Source organism: Ochotona curzoniae, unplaced genomic scaffold (assembly GCF_017591425.1).
Source record: "Ochotona curzoniae isolate NIBS_2020 unplaced genomic scaffold, NIBS_Ocur_1.0 contig_908, whole genome shotgun sequence".
NCBI classification, from domain to species: Eukaryota; Metazoa; Chordata; class Mammalia; order Lagomorpha; family Ochotonidae; genus Ochotona; species Ochotona curzoniae.
The window spans coordinates 11,400,607-11,421,677 of record NW_024466607.1 but is presented as its reverse complement, the minus strand read 5'-3'; the positions used below and the strand labels follow the sequence as shown (position 1 = coordinate 11,421,677).

Below are 21,071 nucleotides of genomic sequence, written 5' to 3'. Positions count from 1 at the left end.
AATAAAATGTTTAAAACCTCCAACAGTTTGAGAGAGATGAGAGAGAAGACAGAAACCACCAGTAGAGGGAATGAAATGGGAGATACCAGTTTATGTTAAGAAGAATAACAAAGGAATATTATGAACAGCTTTAAATTCTATCACTTAGAAAAAAGTGGATCAAACGCTAAAAAAAAAAAAAAAAAAACAACCTAAAAAACTACCAAAACTCACCAAGGATAAGTTCCCAAAATAGTCACATGATTGTTTTTTAAAAATGATTTTGTAATTTAAAAACTCCCGAGCAGCAATGTCCGGGCTCAGATAATTTCACTGGAAAATCCCAGCAGCCTCTTTATCAAACAGAGCAGAGAGATTTTGCAAGTTGCTTCAAGAGCACTTGGTATATTCCAGTACTAAACTCAAAAAAGCTTTAAGAAAGCAACAGACCGACATGGCTGAGCAATTAGGTGCCAAAGTGCTTAGCTAAGTATTAGCAAGTCAAAGAGATCTGTGTATAAAGAGAATGAGCACTGTGACCAAACAAGACCCATTCCAGATACTCACCCTCCGCCACTGAAAGAATCAGTCAATGCATTCTGCCACATAAGCAAGCTAAAAATAATATTACATGGAGGTGTATTGATGTAGAAAAATCAGTTGGCATAATCAGCACTCATTCATGATTTAAAACAAAACTTCAAGCTAGAATTAGAGAATCTTCAACTAGATGGAGAACTTCAATGAAAAAACGTGCATCTCATAGCCTGTTTCTTTCACTCTGCCTCTCAAATTTCTATTTTTTAAAAAAGGTTTATTTCTACTGGCAAGTAACATATGCAGAGAGAAGGAGAGACAGAGAAAGATCTTCCATCCACTGGTTCACTCTCCAAGTGTGGCCCCAACAGCCAGAGCTGAGCCAGTCCAAAGCCAGGAGCCAGGAGCTTCTTCCAGCTCTCCCACGTAAGTGCCGGGCCACAAGGCTTTGGGCCGTCCTCCACTGCTTTCCCAGGCCACAAGCAGGAGCTGGATGGGAAGTAGAGAAGTTGGGACACAAACCAGCACCCATATGGAATCCCGGCACATATAAGGCCAGAACTTTAGCCACTAGGCTGCCATGCCATGCCCATCAAATAAACTTCTCTTTACCCTAAAAGAAAGTGCCAGATCAATTTTACTTTCAGTGGTTTAAAGAAAAAAATTTAAAAACGCCATAAACCTCATACTTTGTATAAACATTAATTCAAACTTAAATGAATTTAGCATTAACTATTAAATCATATATATGTACTTACGTGTATGTGTGCACATATGTGTATGTACATATATAAAGAGAAAGAATCTTCAAGACTAAAAGTTTGGCAAAGAGTTTCTGCACTTGACACCAAAAACACAACTCTTAGTATATAAAATCAGTTCACTATACTTTGTAAAAATTTGTTTTTTTGCAGAACGCTTAGTAATGCATTTTTTTTTTAAAAAAAGGCTCAGATTTAGGAGAGAATATCTGCAAACTATACATCTGATTAAGGAATTGTATCTAGCTTCCAGTTAACAGAGCACAAAGCGGGATGAGAATGTATCCGCTATCTGCTGCCATTAGGGAAACAGGAATTAAATCTACAATGAAATACCACCACCTGTCTCAGACTGAAATAAACAGTGATGGTACAGGTGCCCGTGAGGGCGCAGAAAGCCTGGATGCCGTATACATTCACGCTAGGAATGCAGAGTGGTCAGATGGCGCTGGTGCTGTGGAAGGGTTCAACAGTTCCTTGTGAAAATAAACATGAAATTCTCGTACCAGCCAGAAATTGTGCTCTCAGGCATTTGTCCCAAAGAAATAAAAGCTCGTGTTCACACCGAAACCTGTACAAACATTCACAGCAGTTTGATTTGGGATGGCTCCAAATTGGAAACAACTCAAGTCTCTCTTCCTACGCGAATACATTGTGGTCAATTTATAACACAAAATGCTACTCAGTAATGAAAAGAAACAGACTGTTGATACGTAACAACTTTAATGGATCACACAGAAATGCTGGGGGAAGAAAGCTGTGCCCACTCTGTGACTCCTTTATTGAAGTGGACTTGAAATGACAAAGTAGCAAGTGGGTTAGTGGTTGCCAAGATTTGGGGATGGAGAAGAGAAAGTGGCAGCTGCTATAAAAAGGATCCTAAGGGAACAGTTCCATTTCTAATGGTGAGGATTGTGATTAAGCTCAATAAATCTAGTGCGATAAAATTACATACATTTATGCCAAATATACTTTCATAAGCCCAAACAAGTAAACATAAAATTAGTAAAATCAGAGTAGGGCTTTTGGTTATAGCAAGGTTTATCTCCTGGTGATATTCGTTTATTAAAAAGATGTCTCTACTAGGGAAACTGGGCCTGCTTCTACTTTTGTGCCATTAGCCTTATCTGAGCTAACATATGCACTTGGAAGGCACTGCATTAAAAAAAAAAGTTCCAGGTAGGCATTTCTCGCTGTTAGGATCAACGTGGGATGCCCGCCTCCCATATCAGAATGTATAGGTTCATCGTTTAGTTTTCCTCCTGATTCCAGCTCATCAGGAAGGCCTGAACTACTGAGGTCTCCTGAGTCGAGCTTTGCCAGACCCTGGCTTTTGTAGACATTTGGAGAATGAAGTAACAGATTAAATCAGATAAATCAATCTCTTTGACATAAACCGATTAACTAGATACATATTTTTGAACATACTCAGTCGAACTTCAGACTCAAGCTGATATTGCTATCATTCGGTCACATTTTATCCAGTGTCCTGGGATATGTCAACATCATCCTGTTTGTTTGCTTCTAGCTTCCTAGCGAGGATCCAGAGGTTTTTGAGGTCTCGTCCAAGTGCCTGTCCATCCTGGTTCAGCTGTACGGAGGGGAGAACCCGGACAGCCTCTCTCCCGAGAACGCGGAGCGTTTCGCCTTGTTGCTGTCATCCAAAGAGGACCCAAAGGACCAGAAACTTCTGCTGAGGATCCTCAGGAGGCTGGTGAGTGCGCGCCGACCACACTGGGATGTGCTGCCAGCTGCAGTGGCCGCCACAAGGGCCGGGAGCCGACAGTAGCTCCTGGCTGCTGGTTCACGTTGCAGAACAAAATCTCAAGAGCTGTAAACCAGCCCCCAGTTCACACTGCTCAGAGCCCGTTCACCACCACAGAACCACATTTTTGTTCTGAAGCGTTTGAAGGTAAGTTGGAGACACAGTGCCTTCACACCTCTTAGCACACCAACGTGTATTTCCTTCCACACGAACCAAAACAAAACCAACACTGGGAAATCTCACATTGACATAATCCCTTTACCACTCGGTCGTCTCTATTCCAATCCTGGCCAGCTATTCCAGTAATTTTGATGGCTTTTTGTTCTCCATGGTGTGAAATGCAGCCTGGGTTGGTGTGTTTAAATTTGGAATGGTCTTGCAACCTGTCTTTGCCTTTCACAATTGAAAAACACAGGCTGGGGCTTTGTAGCCTGTCGCTCAGCTTGGGTCTGGCGTTTCTTCAGAACTTGATTCGTGAATACCCAAAAAGTCGTATTAGTCCTTCTCAATCCACTGCACATCTGGGATTTTGTGACATCGGTTTTGCCACGTTCGGTTCACGTAAAGCTTAGTCTCTCGGTTTCACGAATGTGTCGTCGTTATTTTAAGCTTTTAACGCTTGCACAGTGAAAATGTCTAGCTTCTGACACTTCACAAACTCCCTGCCTTCTGCTTAAGGCTTACCCTCCGGTCCCACGTATTGGGCTTCATTTTGTTTTAAAACTATGTGCTGCTGACTTCTGTTTAAAAGGGATGTTGAAGAACGGCCTTAAATTCTTCCCGCTAAGTATTCTGTACACTTTGAAAGCCATGAATTATGGAATCTAGTGTCAAAGTCACTTTAGGTTATGGTCCTGTCTGCTCTCTGCTGTCTCCCAGTTGTCCATCTGTGCCAACACATCTGTTGTCTTGTCAAGTGAGGGCTGAGGCGTGTTGTAGAGTTCACGTGGTGAGGACGACTCGTTGTGCTGATGTGTTGGGGAGATGGTTGTAATGAGTGACTCGGCTGAATGCATGTAACAGGTGATGGCTGGGAGGGTGAAAGAGCTTTGCCCTGCCCACTGCTGTCTAACACTGTTGTGCAGCCACATTCCTCAGCCCCTCAAACAAGCCTCACTGTCCCAGCGGAGTCCTTCCCTGAGTGACAGGATAAGGATGACACCATCTAGGCCGAGGATCTGGGGGACAGTGCGCCAGCCTGGTGCCAGACGACAGTGACCTCACAGCGAGGCAGCTGTCTCTGTGTGGTCTGACACCTGCTCTTCAACACCTCCTTTTGTGAAGGGGAGGGCCTCTCAGCTGTTGCAGTAGAGCTGAAGCGTGCACTGACAGGAAGTTAAGTGATCCTGGAGGTAACTGGCAGAATCTCATCATCACAGGTGATGCTCAAGAGGACAGGACGAGCTTGGCAGAAGTGACAGAAACTCAGGTTGACACCGGTCTGGTATCGGATGGGACCAATTTGAAGGAGAGCCTCCGTCTCGTGGAACTCATGGGCCACGGCTCCGGGTGAGCAGCTGGCCGTGGGACGTTACGCTGTCTGCCCCTCTGTGCCCCCGACCACCCTCTCCACCCTGCCCCCACCGCCTCCCCCTGCCCAGGCCGCGACAGTCACTTGTACTCTGTAAACAAAGTCAGCCATTTAACTTCCACATGTAACTAAGAATACAGAATTTGTCTGAGCCTGACTTATTTCACTTAACATAAGGTGCCCCACTGCTTGCCATCTACATTGCTACAAGCGGCAGAATCTCCTCACTTCTGTGACTGCATACTGGTCCAGTGCGTGCGTGTGTGTGTGTGTGTGTGTGTGTGTACATATCTGCACACACAGCTCGTTTTCTTTGTCCGTTCATGCATTGATGAATGCCTAGATGGATTCTGTGTCTTTGCTACTGTGACTGCTGCAGTAATAAAAGTGCGAGGGCGGTGTTTCTCACAGACTGGTTTCAGTTCCAGGGGATGTATTTCTAATAGTGGTACCCCTAGATCCCGCAGTAGTTCTGTTTCTAACTTTTTGAGAAATCGTCATTCTCTTCTCCATCATGGTTGCATGAATTTATATCCCTTCCGGTGATATCTTACATTCTCAGCAACATTTTCTTGTTTTGTATGTTTTTGATAATGTTTTTGATAAAACCGTTCTAGCCATTCTAGATGGGATGAGATGATATCTCCTTGAAACTTTGATTTGCATTTCCCTGACGGTTATGATGCTGCTAATATTTTTCATATTCTCGCTGGGCATTTGTGTACTTTGTTTTAAAAAATATCTATTCAGGTTATTTGCACAGTTTATCATATTTGCTCTTGAATTTGAGTCATTTTAGATTCTAAAAGTTAATTCGTTACTGGGTGAGTAGTCTGCAAATATTTTGTTCTGTCTAGTTTCTAGACAAGGATCTAGTTTCATTCTTCCACACATGATGATCCAGGTTTCTCATCTGTTGAACACTTTCTCCCAGTGTGTGTTCTTGTTTCAGTTATCAAAAACCAGTTGACTAGGCCTGGCACAATAGCTCAGTGGCTAAATCCTTGCCTTGTATGCACTGGAATCCCATGTGGGTGCTGGTGCGCATCCCGGCTGCTCTGCTTCCCATCCAGCTCCCTGCCTGTGACCTGGGAAAGCAGATGAGGATGGCCCAAGGCCTTGAGGTCCTGCACCTACGTGCTAGACCCAAAGGCTCGTGGCTTTGGAGCAGTTCTGACTGTTGCAGCCACTTGGAAAGTGAATCAGTGGGTGGAAGATCTTTCTCTCTGTATCTCATTCTTTCTGAAAATCTTACTTCACAATAAAATAAATAGATATTTTTAAAAAATGAGTTGACCATAAATGTGTGTATTTATTTCTGGGTTGCTGATCTGTGGTGTTTGTGTTCTGGGATACTGTTGTGTTGACCTGTACATCTGTTTTTATGTCAGTGTCATGCTGTTTTGGTTCTTGTAGCTTTGTTATATTTTCAAGTCAGATAGTATAATACATTCAGCTTTGATCTTTCTTAATAGAGATATTTTGGCCATTCCAAGTTTTTGTAGCTTATCTGAATTTCCTGGTTGCTGTAAGCGTGTTATTGATATTTTGATAGTGCATGCCCGGAATCTGTAGATCACTTCAGTTGCTGTAGACTTCAACAGCATGAATTTCTCCAGTTCATGAACATGAGATGGCTTTCTAGTCTCCATGTGTGCGCCCTTCAGTTTCTTTCATCAGTGGATTATAATTTTCACTGCAGAGGTCATTCTCTTCCTTACTTAAATTTTATTCCAAGGTATCTTTTTTTTGAGGGAGACAATAGCTGTTGTGACTTAAATTGACTTTATTGTGGCAGTTTCATTCTTGGAGTATAAGAAGGTACTAGTTTTTAGGTGCCCGATTTGTACATAGATATGTGCATACACACATGTGCAATATACAAGTTATTTTAAATGTGTAGCATTTAAACTGCTAATAAAACTGCAAAATTGCCTTTTTAAAAAAAGAAGCTATTGAATTTTGTATGTTAATTGTATATCCTGTAACTGTTTCCATTTGTTCGTTTTTCACTGTTTGTCTTTATTTAACTCATTCCTTCGGCGGGCAGATCATTCCACTTCCTCTTCTCTTGTTTGCCTGCCCTTTCTTTCTTGATCTTGCCTTTTTACTCTAAAACTAGTATTATCGATCGATCAGTAGATGGAAAGGGACAGCTTTCGGAGGTCCTTATTCTTAGAGGAAATGCCTTCAGCTTTGCCCCCATTTAGCTTGATGTAAGGTGTGGGTTTGTCATAGACCGCCTTTGTCAGGGGGAACATTTCCTTCCATGCCTAGTTTCTTCGGTGTTTTCTTCATGAAGGAGTGTTGAGTTTTGTTTAATTCTTCTCGGGCTTCTGTCAAGGGGGCTGTCAGTGTTTCTCCTTCATTCTGTTGATGCCATGTGTTCTGTGGATGGAGTATTGTATGTTTAACCAGCCTAGCACATCTAGAATAAATACCAATTATTCGTGATGAGTGCTATTTTGTGTGTGTGTGTGTGTTGTTACAATCACTAGCTTAGTGTTTGAGAATTTTTACATTCATATTTATTGTGGGGAGTGGTCTGTAATTTTCCTTCTCTTTCTCTCTCTCTACTTTTAGTGTCAGGGTGACTCTGGTCTTGAACAATATTGCAATGGCTGCCTTCCTGTCATTATCTTGGAATAATTTGTAAAAAAAAAAAAAAACAAAACAAAAAACAAAAAACAAAAAATTTGTGGTAGTTCCTATTTAAAGATTTTGTAAAATTCACCTTAAAAACATCTGGTCTCGGGATTATCTAAGGGAGATTGGTATTACGGACTCAGTTTCAGCAAGTGTGATTGACAGGTTCGGGCTTTCTGTGTCTTTATCATTCCACCTTGCTTTGTTCTGTACGTGCAGTTAGCCGTTCCTTAGGCTTCCAAGTTGTTGGTGCATACCTACCCACAGTGGTCCAGCAGGACCCTTTGTATTTCTTTGGTGTCAGTTTCAATGTCTGCTTTTTCATTCATTTCTGATGTTACTCATTCAATTCTTTTTTTCCCCCCCCAATAGTTGAGATAGCCAGAGCTTTGTCAGCAGTGCTTACCTGGCTCTTCATTTCATGGATCTTCTGTTTTTTTGTAAATCTCTACTTCAATGTTTTCTTTTTTATATATATAAAAAAAGATTGCTTAATTTTATTTGAAAGAGAGAGAGACAAAGCAAGTTGTTCCCTGAAAATAAATGAAGTCAGGAGCTTACGCGGGTGGTAGGTACTCGGGGACTGCTGGTTCCTAGGCTGCACGTCCCAGTGAAACTCAGTCGGCATTGGACTGGTCTGTTGATGTGGGCTGCAGGCGTCTTCACCCTGGCCCAAGCACTTGCCCCTCTCTCATTTATTTATGTCCTTTATCTGTGTTTCTTGCCTTCTACCAATTTTATTTAATTTGTTCCTGCTTTTCTGGTTCCTTGAGTTGTGTCATTTTATTTTTCATTTGAAGTCTTCCTATTTTTTTCTTAAAAAAAAAACAATATGTTTATTTTTATTTGAAAGGCAGAGTTAGAGAAGAAAAAAACAGCAAGGGAGATATTCCATCCATTGCTTCACTCCCCAAATGTGCCACTCTAAAGTCGGGATCCTGGAGCTTTTGTGAGGTTTACCACCTGGGTGCAGGGGCCCAAGGACTTGGGCCATCCTCTGCTGCTTTTCCAGGCCATGAGCAGGGAGTTGGCTCAAAGCAGAGCAATTGGGCCTCGGAACGATGCCCATTTGGGATGCTGACATCATAGTCACAGGCTTAGCCTTTTATACCACTGTGCTGTCCCCAGTCTTGATTCTCCTAACATAGACATTCACTGTGCTAACACTTGCCACTTGGTATTGCTTTTGCGTCCCAGTGATGTATCAGTGGTCCTGTCCACCTGTCTGTGGGGCAGCGGGAGGGTGGGTGGAGCTGTCTGGCTGCTTTCTGGGGCCAGGAGTACATTGGTGTTACCACCTGTTTGCTTTTAAAATGGCAGAACTGTATCTATCTTTTCTCTATGAATTTGAGTATTCTGCGTACCTCAAGTCAGTGGGATCATATGACGTTTGTCCTTTTGTGTCTGGCTTGTTTCATTTAACATGACATCTGCAAGGTTCACCATGTTGTAGCAAGAGTCCAATTTTAGTTTCTTTTCAAGACTGAGCTGTGTCTCATTGCAAACATCTACCAGTGTTTAAAAATCTGTTCATCTCACTGGTGGACATTCAGGCTTTTCCACATTTCTGTTTTTCCTCTTACTTCCCTCTTGGTTATCAGGATCGACTCAGGAGTTGTTCTCCCCAGTGTGTTGTAATCCCCTCATGTCCCAGCCTCAGCCACTGAGAATCCCTACTGGATGTCAGCTGCGGCTTTTGGCATGCTCTTGTCATATTTTAAAAATCGTTTTCATCATAAGATGACATCCCAAACTTATCTTTCACCATTTGCCTGTCTGACTCTGAAATTGGCTACCATTTCTCCAAGGGATTGTGGAACCTTTCTTGTGTTCTATTTAAAAACCAAGATGCAAAGTGGACCCACATTTCACCTTCCTGCTAATGTAGACATTGGGAAGAAGCGAATGATAGCCTGAGCAGTTGGGTCCCTGGCACCCATGTGGCTGCAGCCCGGCCCATCCCTGGCACCCATGTGGCTGCAGCCCGGCCCATCCCTGGCACCCATGTGGCTGCAGCCCGGCCCATCCCTGGCACCCATGTGGCTGCAGCCCGGCCCATCCCTGGCACCCATGTGGCTGCAGCTTGGCCCATCCCTGGCTCGTGCAGACATTTGGTGAATGAAGCAAGTGTGGATGGGAGATGTCTGTGTCTCTTTCTCTATTCTTTTCTCTCTCTGCCTTTCTAATCATCATCATCATCATCTCCACAAGAAACCAAAATATTCTAGGTTGAAATGACACCAACTCTTCATTTGCCTAACAACAAAAGCAGCTAGTCTGAAGAGTCTGAATATGAAGGTATTTCAAAATCTTCATGAAATAAGGATGTAAATTTATTTGGGTGCAGAAAACAATTAAATCCATGCACGAACTTTTAAAAGACCCATCTCCTAGTCACTGTGACCCCCTTGCTGGCTCTGATTTAGCTTGTTGAGGAATGCCTATGATGATTGCAGATCCACCAACCAACATCTTCTGAAAGCTCTCCTAGTTACCCCGGGTCAGTCCAAAGCAGAGATTCCAGAGGCCCCAGTGAGCTCATCTGTGACCTTGAACCTGCCTATTCCAGAAGCTCAGTTCCTCTCAATCCGAGTATTGCATTTAGTATATTTGGAAGGAGACAGCTACAAGTTACCTGGTGAGCAGTATGACACTAGCACACAGCTCCACGCTGATCCGGTCATGCTCTCCATCCTTGACACTGGGGCTCCCATTGTCTTGTCACTGTCAGCTGGTTTTCTGCTTTCACATTTGCAGTAACTGTATTCCAGGGTGGTGATGGGGTCTTGTTTTCCGTCACTTCAGTGTGTTGTTGTGTGACGTTGTGAGAGATGACCATTGAGTGTTGATTACTGCCATATGCTAGTCCTTGGGTTCAGGACTCCTGGTGTATCAGCTGTAGTGGTCAGCCACCATCAAGGCTACAGCCAGACATGGCAGAAGTGGCTGGGGGCAGGCTGGACCTGACTGTCCCTAACCCATCCTCCTTCTAAGGAACTGGCCACCTTGCTGCTGCTCTGCCTGGGACTCATCTGGATTCTGCAGGCAGGTCTCTAGCAGCATTTGACTGAACTTTGATCTAGACAGCCCCTGAGAGAGTCATTCTTTTATTCATGGGGAAAAAAATAAGTAATAGACAGAGTTGCTATTATGTGCGAAGCATTGCACTGGGGCTGCTAAAACAGTGAGGTGTGATCTCCCTGCTGCCTGCTCTCAAGAATCTCTAGCCAGAGAAATGGAAATACCCAGCTTCATTGCCAAGCAGCATGCAGCCAGGGCTCCAGTGTCCAGTGGAGGAGCCGGCCAAATCAGCCAGCAGAAATGCTCCTAATAGGAAGCCGGGGGGGACGTGACATTTCAACCACGTGTCGAGGGATGTGTTGGTATCCCATGCCCTGAGCAGGAAGGAGTCCATCCTGAGTAAAGGCCAAGAAATCCACAGAGCCACACAGGGAAGATACAGAAACAGGCCAGGAAAGGCCAGGGCTTTGCAGCGTTTTGGAGTTTGGGCATAGTTGTTGGGATCAGAGTTTTCCAGCCCCAAAGATAAAAGGGTGATGGCAGGATCTGCCCTGAATTCCACTTCTCCAGGCAATCAGCGCTTTGTGGCTGTCTCCTTATTAGATAAAATATCAGACTGTGTTACTGGAATTTGGTCAGTCTGGTCCCCACATGGTAAAGAAGGGAAGGAGGTCAGACAGGTGGTCCTGGGAGGCAGTCAGCGCATGTCTGAAGCTCCAGCCTTCTTCACAGCCCCACTGCCAAGTTGCCAAGGGACAGCTGAGGTTGGACCTGCAGCTGGATTGAGGACAGGGACGTGAGCCACGTGGGAGATGCTGGGAAGGATGTTCCATGACTTTGAGGAGACTTGCCTTTCTCCCTCTCTGATCCCTGGGCCAGGAGAACCAGATTCCACAGAGGAACAGAGCCAGGCTGGATGTCTGGATGCATTACCTCATACCAGCAGTGGATTGAGAAGGCCTGGTAACTGATGGGATCTCTTTTTTAAAGATAAACACACACACTTACACATACACACACAGGCACACCTTTACTTAATTAAAAGGCTGAGTTATGGAGACAGAGAGAATTTATTTTCCATACACTGATTTACACCCCAAGTGGGTACAACTGTCAGAATTGGGCCAAGCCAAAGCCAGAAGCTTAAAATTGCACTAGGATCTCCCACAAGGTTGGTAGGGTCCCCACATGCTTGAGACCTGTAATGCTGCTTTCCCAGGTGCATTGTCAGGGGAACTGAAGAAGAAGTGGAGTAGCTGGGACTCGAACCGGTGCTTTTATAGAATGCCATTATTGAAAGTGATAGCTTAACGTGCTGCACCACAACATTGCCAGTCCCAAATGGGTTCTCTCTGTTGTAAAAGAAGCTAAGGAGGGAAGGACAAGCCCCTCGAGGGCCCACCTCAGAGGACACTGCCTCCGTGGCCCCCTCCTTACAGGCATGCATGTCAAGCTGGTGGAGCCATACTTTTTCAGCTTTAGTGGAGGAGAGCTCTTTTGTCTCAGATTGCGTGAGTGTGTATGGATTCAGAGAAGTCTAACCCAAGCTGTGCTCAGCCCCACGGTGCGCCAGGTTGTGAGTCTGCCAGTGACTGGTAACCTGTGGTGATTGGAAAGTCGTCATGGAGGGTAGTAAGGTGGTGGGCCCCTCCCTGTCGCTCACCGAGCAAAGGGCCCTGAGTTCATAACAATGTTCTGCCAAGTCTAAGTTTTGGTACCGTGACTTGCTAGGTCCAGAATCTCCGCTGACTGATGAATTGGATTTTTAACTTCTGCCAACAGGGTTAGACTATGTCCTGCTGCTGGGACACTCAAGTCTGTATAAGTATCCGGAGAATGTTGGGGAATCCTAATGATTTAATTATCTGTTGTGATTTACCAGGAAGTTGGGGATACTTTATAATTATACCTTGTGCTTCAGCTCTAAAAATGTAATGGAAATCCTTTAAGTGTCTCCCAAGTTTGCCCAACCCTTAAACCTGTTTTCAAAGGGAGTTTTCCCATTGTGCAGATTGTAGATAAACTCCCTGTCACTCAAAATAGTGCCCAGGCATGGGCCCCTAGCAGCCTGTTCCATGCGTTAAATTGGCTTCCATGGATACCACTGACTGTGTTATGAGAACAGGAAATCAGGCCGTACAGGGGTGATTATAATATACCATCTGGCGGGGTGGGGGTGAGTATGAGTTGGGATAAATCCCAGAAGACGATCAGTATTTAAGGTGTCTTACAATAACAATGACCATTCCTTCGAGACACTTTACCCTATGACCTTGTTGTGAGTGTTTGGAATGTGACTTACCCAATTAAAGGTGTGTGTGTGTGTGTGTGTGTGTGTGTGTGTGTGTGTGTGTGTGTGTGTGTGTGTGTGTGCGTGTGTACATATGTGTGCACATACCTTTCAAATAAACAAAGATACATAAAAAATTTTAGGAGTTCCCAGGCCCAGCATGGTAGGCTAAAAAGCCTTGGGACCCTGTACCCATGTGGGAGACCCGGAAGAAGCTCCTGGCTCCTTGATTTGGATTGAGTCATCTCTGGCCATTGCAGCCACTTGGGGAGCGAGGCAGCAGTTGGAAGATCTCTCTGTAAATATGTATTTCCAATAAAATAAAATAAATAAATCATTAAAACAACAGCAACAAAAAAATAGGGTTCCCGAGAAAGTTGTTTCCTAGCACCAGGCATACCCCACTGGTTGCCACATTGGATGCAGATATGCCCCTGATTGGCACGTATGGTCTGTTGAGTTCATTTGGGAAATTGGCACAAGTTTGGCTGTAGCTTCCCAGCCCACAGAAGCAGAGTTAGTGTCTAGAGTTTGTAAGGAATATTCCCCAAGGAGACACTCCTGAGATTTTTAACAGAACAGATAAGATAAGGAAAGCCCACTGCTTCGCATCCCATTCAGACCCTCTCAAGACTCAGACCCCAGGAAATATGTGCACGTGGGGAGCCTGAGGGCATCAGTGGGTGCTTCATTTGGGGGTCCCAAGTATGTGCCTGGGACAGGGCACATCATCTCAGCCCCCCAACACTCCCGTCAGCTCTGCCTGCCCTCCCCACCTGCAGGTCACTTCCTGTCTGGGCTGGCTGCCTCCTCCCCTCCTCCTCAGCCTGATGTCTGCAAGCCCGCCTCCCTTCTCGGTGCAACCTTCTCGTTCAAGTTCCCATCACCCTTGCTGTTCTACTCACCTCCTTTTTTGTTGTTGTTATAAAAGATGTTAGAATCACAGAAGGTTGCAACAGGAGTACAGTGAACACCTGGGTCATCATGAATGTTGTCAGAATTGGGGTCACTGTATCACATTTCTGCGTGTGTGTGTGTGTGTGTGTGTGTGTGCGCGCGCGCGCGCACACGTGCCTTCCCAGTTGTGTAGAAGAGCGCCTGTCCTGACCCACTGGCCTCAAATACCAGTATCATCATCATATCTCAGAAGATGATCAGTTTTGTAATATTACTGAAATTCAGTTCATATTTGATTCTTCATAGTTGTCAAAAATAATTTCTTTATATTTGAGTCAAAGCTCATGTACTGAATTTAATTAGTTTTTGTGGGTTTTTTTTTTTTGTCAATCTGAAAGAATCTGTCACTTTTTTGCACTATGAAGTTGGCTTTTGGAAAAGGTCTGTTGGTTGTCTTTGAGAATGTTTGACGTTTTGAAGTCGTATGAGTGGCAGGGCCCTTTTGTCATGATGGTTCAGGTCAGAGTACCGCACTGGCAGTGGTTCCTCAGATTGTGCTGCCTTGGGAACCAGGTGATGCCAGCTAGCCCGTGTGGGTGATGCCAGCCTTGGTTTTCAGGTGCAGGGGTGTCTCTCCACTCTGCAGTGGAGCAGTTGCACTTTGCAGACATACGCTGGACATTGTTCCAATGTCGCTATCCCTGACAAAGAATTTAATAGCTATTAAAAAAATGAGATGGTGTTCATGGAGTAAAAGAAATGGTCAATTGTTGAACTTGAAGGGGACAGCATTTGAAATGTGGAAAAGACCAGTCTGCAAAGATTTCATCCCTCAGAAAGAGAAGATGCCAAGATTCAGCTTCCTTCCATAATGTTAACTTGCTGAGTGTCAACACAACTTAAGTTGTTAGAAATTAGGAGTCTCTGGAAGTTGCTTTATGTTCTGTAGCCTCCTCACAGCCCAGAGGGACAAGACAAAGCAAAAACAAAGGGAAAATGCTTACCATGAGGGACCTTCCATTTGTTGAACCTTTGGCTAGCCCCACTTACAGAGAGGTGTTAGCTGGCTTAGCTTACAGCATGTATAATTTACTGTGGTATTTCCTTGCGGGTTGGTAATCATTTTGACTTCTTCCATTTCATTCTGCAGCTTTTACCAAACAGAATCCTATGCATTCTCTTGCTGGCTTGGGGTTTCTTTAATGACATGGTTTTAGAAGAACAGTTCTTAAATTAGTGAGCAATCAAAGCCCGTGGAGTATTAGGATGAACATCTTTGAAAGCTACATGCTGTGGTTGCAAACAGCAGTGCCAGATGTTTCTGGGCTCTTCCCAGGTGACCGCTCAAGCCAACTTTCTAAATTATGTTGTTGAATTTTAAATATTGCTTCTTTATATGTTCTATATTCATTTTGAGAAATAAATTTCATGGGCCTGGCAAGATGGCTCAGTGGCCAAATCCTCCTTTGCCCATGCTGGGATCCCGTATGGGTGCCAATTTGTGTTCTGGCTGACTGCTCCCTGCCTGTAGCCTGGGAAAGCAGCAGAGGATGCCCCAAGCCCTCGGAACCCTGCACCCGCGTGGGAGACCTGGAAGAAGCTCCTGGCTCCTGGCTTCAGATTGGCTCAGCTCTGGTCATTGTAGCCATTTGGGGAGTGAACCTGCAGATGGAAGATCTTTCTCTCTGTCTCTCCTTCTCTCTCTCTCTAAATCTGCCTTTCCAATAAAAATAAAAAGAAGAAAGAAATGGATTTTGTGTAACTGAAAGACACACTAATTTCTGCATTGTATGGATAGATCTGTATTTCTTTCCTTGAAATAGTTGTTTCTGAATAGGCTGTGTGTAAAGCAGAGAATCAGAGCTGGCTTTGGCATTCTAGTCTTAAATAACTATGAAAAGGGCGAACATGTGGTGCAATGTTAAGATGCTGCTGTGGATGGCTGTGTGCCATGTTGGAATGCCTGGATTATAGGCAAAGATTTCAAAACTCTTTTGCACCCAATTGAATTTAACTTTTAATTCCATTTTCCATGTGCTTTTAGAATGATCTTCAGACTTTTTTTAAAAAAATAATATAATCACAAAATAGGTGGGGGAAAAAAGGTAAGAAAGATAGGAAGTAAAGGCAGACATTTCTAATTTGTAGATCATGTGACCAAGTAAAAGAGCATCAGAGCGGAGACCTGAAAAAAGTGACAGATGCAGGTGGGAACTTCAAGGGAACAACAGTTGCCAAGGTCACGAGAAACTGTGTGGCGAGTGCCAGATGTGGAAAAGAGGACCAGCTTGTGGGGGACGGAGAGAGCCAAGGAACTGAGTGTTCCTGGAAGGATCCCTTCTGTGGCTGCCGGATGCTATTACCATAACGATGAGACCAGGCAGAGATCTGGGGGACAGGGTGTGGGTGGCCCAGTGACCCAAAGATGTGAGTATGTGGCAGATGGCATTTCCCCGAGGACAATGGATTTATACCTGAGGGCAGACCGTGTTTCCAGAGGAGGGAAAGAGGCTGAGCAGTAAGGAGCTGTAAGCCCGGAATCTCCCCAGGCCTAGAGCGTCAAAGAGCACAGGAGACACCTGCAGGAGGAAGGGAAGAGCCCAGCCCCTGGCAGAGCAGCAAAGTGAGAGGGGATCCCAGTGATTGCAGTGACTGTCCAGTGGAACTAAAGAAGAGGGCTCCAGAGGAGGCGTGAATGTGGGAGTTGAGAGTCCCATGACGCGGGACACAGAGCGCTAACCACCTGGGCCTGACTGGCCAGGCAAGACAGGGTGGGTGAGGCTGAGCAAGAGAAGCAGGTGCATGCCTGCAGCCTGGCAAGAGTTCCTGGACACAGTGGTGCACGCAGAGTGCTGGTGTGCCTGTCACCCTCTGCCTGTGGGTGGCAGCAGAGGGGCAGGCATGCCCTGAGCCTGTGGGCCCGTCCTGAGCCCTGCCAGCAAGGTCTGACAGAGGCACTTTCCCTGTGTGCCTGGAAACTCTACCACTGGGTTAGGCTCTGGCCAATCATTTCCATGTGATCAAAACTGCAGGATGGCATGTTGTAACATGCTTCGTATTTAACCTTCCCAAGTCCGTGATGAACATGGATCTTTTTTTGTTTTGTTGATTCCCTGTTGTTCCTGCGAGTCACTGTTCTGTTTTTGGGTAGCCTGAGCTGTCCTGAATGTTTCTCTCCATGAGCCGTTAATGATCCTGTTTAGTCTGTCTGTCTGTCTGTCTGTCTGTCAGGCCCTTACCTCCATCATGACTGGTGCTGATTCCATGGAATCCCACATTTTTGCAATATTTTTTGTGTAACCTCATGAGAGCAAGCTAGCTACCCATCAGCTCATCAGCGACCTTCCTTGGTCTCCAAAGGGGGCTCATGCTTCCCAAGTGAGTCCCAACTTCTTGATGATGTGGGTAGGTATCGCAAGGAGAATTAAAGGTGTAATCACTGTCGAGCGTCACCGACCTGTGACCCCATGTGAGCGTAGTTTCTGGTCCAGAATTCATCATTCCCATGAGCATCAGAATATGTGGTCCTGATCTGTGTCCGTAGGCTTTTGCTTTGACTTACAAACAGATGTGTTTGACTTGCTGGTTTGCTGGGTTGGGCTGAGCACGCCATTACGCTCCCCTCCTGCTACCTCTGTGCTAGAATGTCTTGGAGTGCCAGAGACTAGGCGTGCTGCAGTGACACCCAAGCCTGTTGATGCTGTGGACAGTTGAGCCAAAACATTGGGCCACTTCCCCAGTGAGACGCAAGAAAGGGCTGTTGAGATCTACCGCAACTGTTGCCTACTCCGGGGCTTCGCTTTTTCTAATACTGTTTCTAGAGGAAGTGTGTTCAAAGTGTTCCTAAAAATTACTTCCTGTGGTATCTTGCTTTTCAGTCTCAGTCGACAGAATGGCGCTCCTTGAAGCAAATAATGATTGGGTCTCGTATTTCAAATTACCCCCGCTTTCCTTTCTGATTTACACACAGAATATATTTCTTCTTCAGAAACAAGCCTCATGGCCCGCACAGTGTGTGATGGGGAGATGAGAGAGAGAGAGAATGAGAATGAGAAGATGTCCCCTATTCTTCTTCTCTCCCCCAAGAGCCCCCTGCCAAATGCCTACAGTCTGGCTGTGCCAGGCCCGAGGTACGGGCTGAGAACTCAGGCCAGGTCTTCCGTGTGGGTGGCAGGGACCCAAGGACTTGCGCTGTCACCTTGGGATCGGGTGAAGCCAGGACCTGCATCCTGGTACTTCAGTGTGGGGTGCTTCAATATGGGGTTCTGGTGTCCCTAGCTGTAGCGTCACCGTTATCCCAGCCACTCCCTCCTCTACTGTTATTTACTATAAACCGACATTAGATGCTTTCTTTCCCTGAAACTATATAAATTTCATTTGTTAGATCTCTGTACTGTTTAAATAATACGAAAGTTTTGATGCAAAGTCACTTGATTTTTCTTTCTTCAATTCCTTCCGTATTTTGTCAAGAAACTATGGCTGCTTATAAACTCAACATGGACCTTTGTGTAATGGGTTTTAATGAAATTTGAGAGTGTCTCCAGAGATCACAGATATGGGGGTGTTTAACGTTGTGGTGTTGCTTAGCAACCTGAAAGTCATTACATTTCCGGACTCTGTAATAAGGTGATATACTTTGCTTTGCCAGTCCCTGATGAAAATGTAATGGAAATAATCCCTTTCTAAAGGTTGCACTCTATGAGTGGGCACAAAAAATGTATATACATATATATATATGTATATGTATATATATTTTTTTCTTTTCACAGCCTGGGCAGGTTTTAATTCACTTCACAAAGTATTGTTCTCTGAATGTTATCCATGACAGAATGAAATATATTCCTAGACAGTACTCTTAAAAGGAAAGCCAGCTTTTCTAAAATAAGGGTTATAAATACTACAGAAATTGTTAACACACATCAGTGTGCCCTCACGTTGAGAAGAAAATTGGATTTGTTAGTTGACCACAAACAAATGCGAGAAAGTTGGCCTCTTCCCACTTACTTTATCCTAGCTAGGCGCTTGCAGTTATGTGACAAGTTTTACACTTGCAATGAAACCATATTCTTTAGATGAGAAGGAGTCATGCCAGTCTAAATGAATGAAAAGTTTGACATAGGTACTATTTTTGGGAAGATATTCTTATAACCTTTAAAGCATTAATTTTAATTACAGAAGGAATGCACAGTTTGTGTGTAAGTAGCAACCTTGCTCATTATGGAAGTAGAAATAGCCAAAGCTTCCGTCAGTTGGTAAGAGAGTAAGTAAACTCTGATAGATCCATGCAACAGACCATGCCGCCGTGAAAAGGAGTGAGCGGTGCTTCATGCTTCAAGCAAGGGTGGCACTTGAAGTCACGCTCAAAACACTGCACACTGTTCAGTTCATTTCTGAAATACTCAGAGTGGAGGATACAGATTAGTGATACATGGCTCTGACAGAGCTGCCGGAAGGTCATGGCTGCTCTGTCACTAGGGGCTGGAGAGTGGGATGGAGGCAGCCCACCTAGAGGTTGGTGTTTCTAGAATCAGCTGTGATGGGGCTGCCCACGTGTGGGTGTCTGGGAAGCCCCCGGAGGGGCTGGAGAGTGGGATGGAGGCAGCCCACCTAGAGGTTGGTGTTTCTAGAATCAGCTGTGATGGGGTTGCCCACATGGGGGTGTCTGGGAAGCCCCCAGAATCGTGCAGACTGTGCAATGCCCTCACACAGGCATGTGCATTAGTACACGCATATACAAGTGTCAGCAGATTTTTATAATTGAGATTTTAAATCACAATGGTTTTTTAAAAAGTTTGGGTGCTTACGTAGCTCATCTCCCAAAATCTTGAAATGGTTAAAGTCAGTGATAAGTAGAAAAGCGTAGTCTCACTGAAAAGAGGAGAGGACTTGAGTGGTAGCAGCCCATTGGACAAAGTTCTGGCAGGCAGAGCTGGTTGGCTGGGAAGAGATTGAGTGTAAGGGGCTTCGGAGCACCACAGGAGGGAGCAGGTATGGGGAGACGCTCGGGGGAGGGAGCGTAGACACCCCAGCCTGCCTCCCCTGTGATGTGTGTGAGGTCGTGCTGGCCTCATACACCCATGTGTGTGCTGCAACACATGACCCTCTGCTGAGATAAACAGCGAATCTCCAGCCCGGTCCTGGGCCATCCACCTTGCCATGAGGAATGTATGATTTGAATGAACTTGGTCTATGTCCTTAGTCGAGAGGATTCGTGGTTGATTTTATGTTAGCCTGTTTGCTGCAGAATGGCCTTAGAAAGAAATTGTCTTAGAAGGGAATGAAAATATAGCCATCACACAGTGAAAGAACTCATTCGACCATGATGGTGAAGAACAGGGTCTGAGGACTAGGCAGTCCTGGTTTCAAGTCTTGCTACTTTTATATAGACAAAGGATCTACCTTTGCTGGCTCTTTGGTTTTCTATTCTAAAACAATGGAGTGATGTTTGTACTGTAAGTTCAGTGTTGCAGTGTGAGCAGTGTGTTTAGGATGTGCTGGGAGCATCGCTGCTTGAAAATGGTTCCTGCTGGTGTGGGCGTCATCATCACCCGCATCGCTGACTGTGATTCTGTTTGAAAACCTGAGTTGTCTTATCTCCCAGACTTAAGGACATTTTAAAAGGTTCATAGAGAAATGAAATTCATTGAGTTCATTCTGTTGAAAAAAAATGAAATCCATGCATGACCTTTTTTTGCAATATGCAATTTTTCATGGCTTCTTGGAAGATCTCCCTCCCATTACTTTCTGCCCACGTCACTGTGGGCCCTAGTCCCTGGAGAGTGCTGGTTGGAGATTTGAAGGCTGTTTGGAATGTGTTTGACCAGTGTTGGATCAGGGTTCAAGATCACACAGGCTGCCGTGGATTACCAGTTAGGTTTGTTGCCGCCCCCTTTCTGTGAAATGAGGCAGTGCTTCCGGTGTGCTGTGGTGTAAGGGGACGCTCATTCACGGCAAGCCCTCTCTGGTGCGTCAGCTCAGGTATTCCAGACATGACCTTGAGATGATCCAGGCAGCAGAGAGCCCTGGTTCAGAGTCCAGAAGACAGTGAAGGTGCTGGAGGAGTGGGGGAGTGGAGAGGCTCCTGTGTACAGGACATTCCTAGCCCCTGCTTCCCTGCCTGTACCCCGACTCCCCCACATCTCTGCTTGGGTGTTCCTTTGAAATGCAGACTCTCAGGCCGCACCCCATGCCTGGGAGTCAGGGTCTGCCTTTAACATATCCCGCCCCCTACCGGACCCTTCCTCTCCCAGGTTATTCACATTTCAGTCCTTAAAAAAGTACTGCTCTGGAGGTTGCCTCCAAGAGTCCCAGAATGACAGATATATTGAAGCTATTAATAGAAAAAAAAAAAGCTGAGGGTTTGAGAGATTCACTTTTCAAAATCTAGCCCTTTCCCCAGTCAGTGATTTCAGCAATATTTGCTGGAAGCAAGTGGGGGTGGGGGCCGAGACTGTAATGTATTTATTTCTAGAGCTGTCGAACAGCTCATTTATTTTAATCCTTGAGGTGAAAATGATCATGTTATTAAAGAGGGGCGTATCTGTTGACAATCTTCTGTCTCTAGTTCATTTAGTAAAGGATTTGAATATGGGAAGACTTGGAACAGGAGGAAGAGAACGATCCGGAAGCAACAAGCGATTTAGT

At 45.0% G+C, this 21,071-nt stretch overlaps 1 protein-coding gene across 2 annotated transcripts in view; it reads left to right on the top strand.

The window, feature by feature from the left end:
• Nucleotides 1-21,071, top strand: part of ULK4 (unc-51 like kinase 4) — a 286,847-nt gene that overhangs the window by 211,627 nt on the left and 54,149 nt on the right. For both annotated transcript variants that reach the window (XM_040994292.1, XM_040994293.1), the window contains exon 34: nucleotides 2,806-2,991. In XM_040994292.1, coding sequence (XP_040850226.1) covers nucleotides 2,806-2,991 — 186 coding nt within the window. The remainder of the gene's footprint in view (nucleotides 1-2,805; nucleotides 2,992-21,071) is intronic.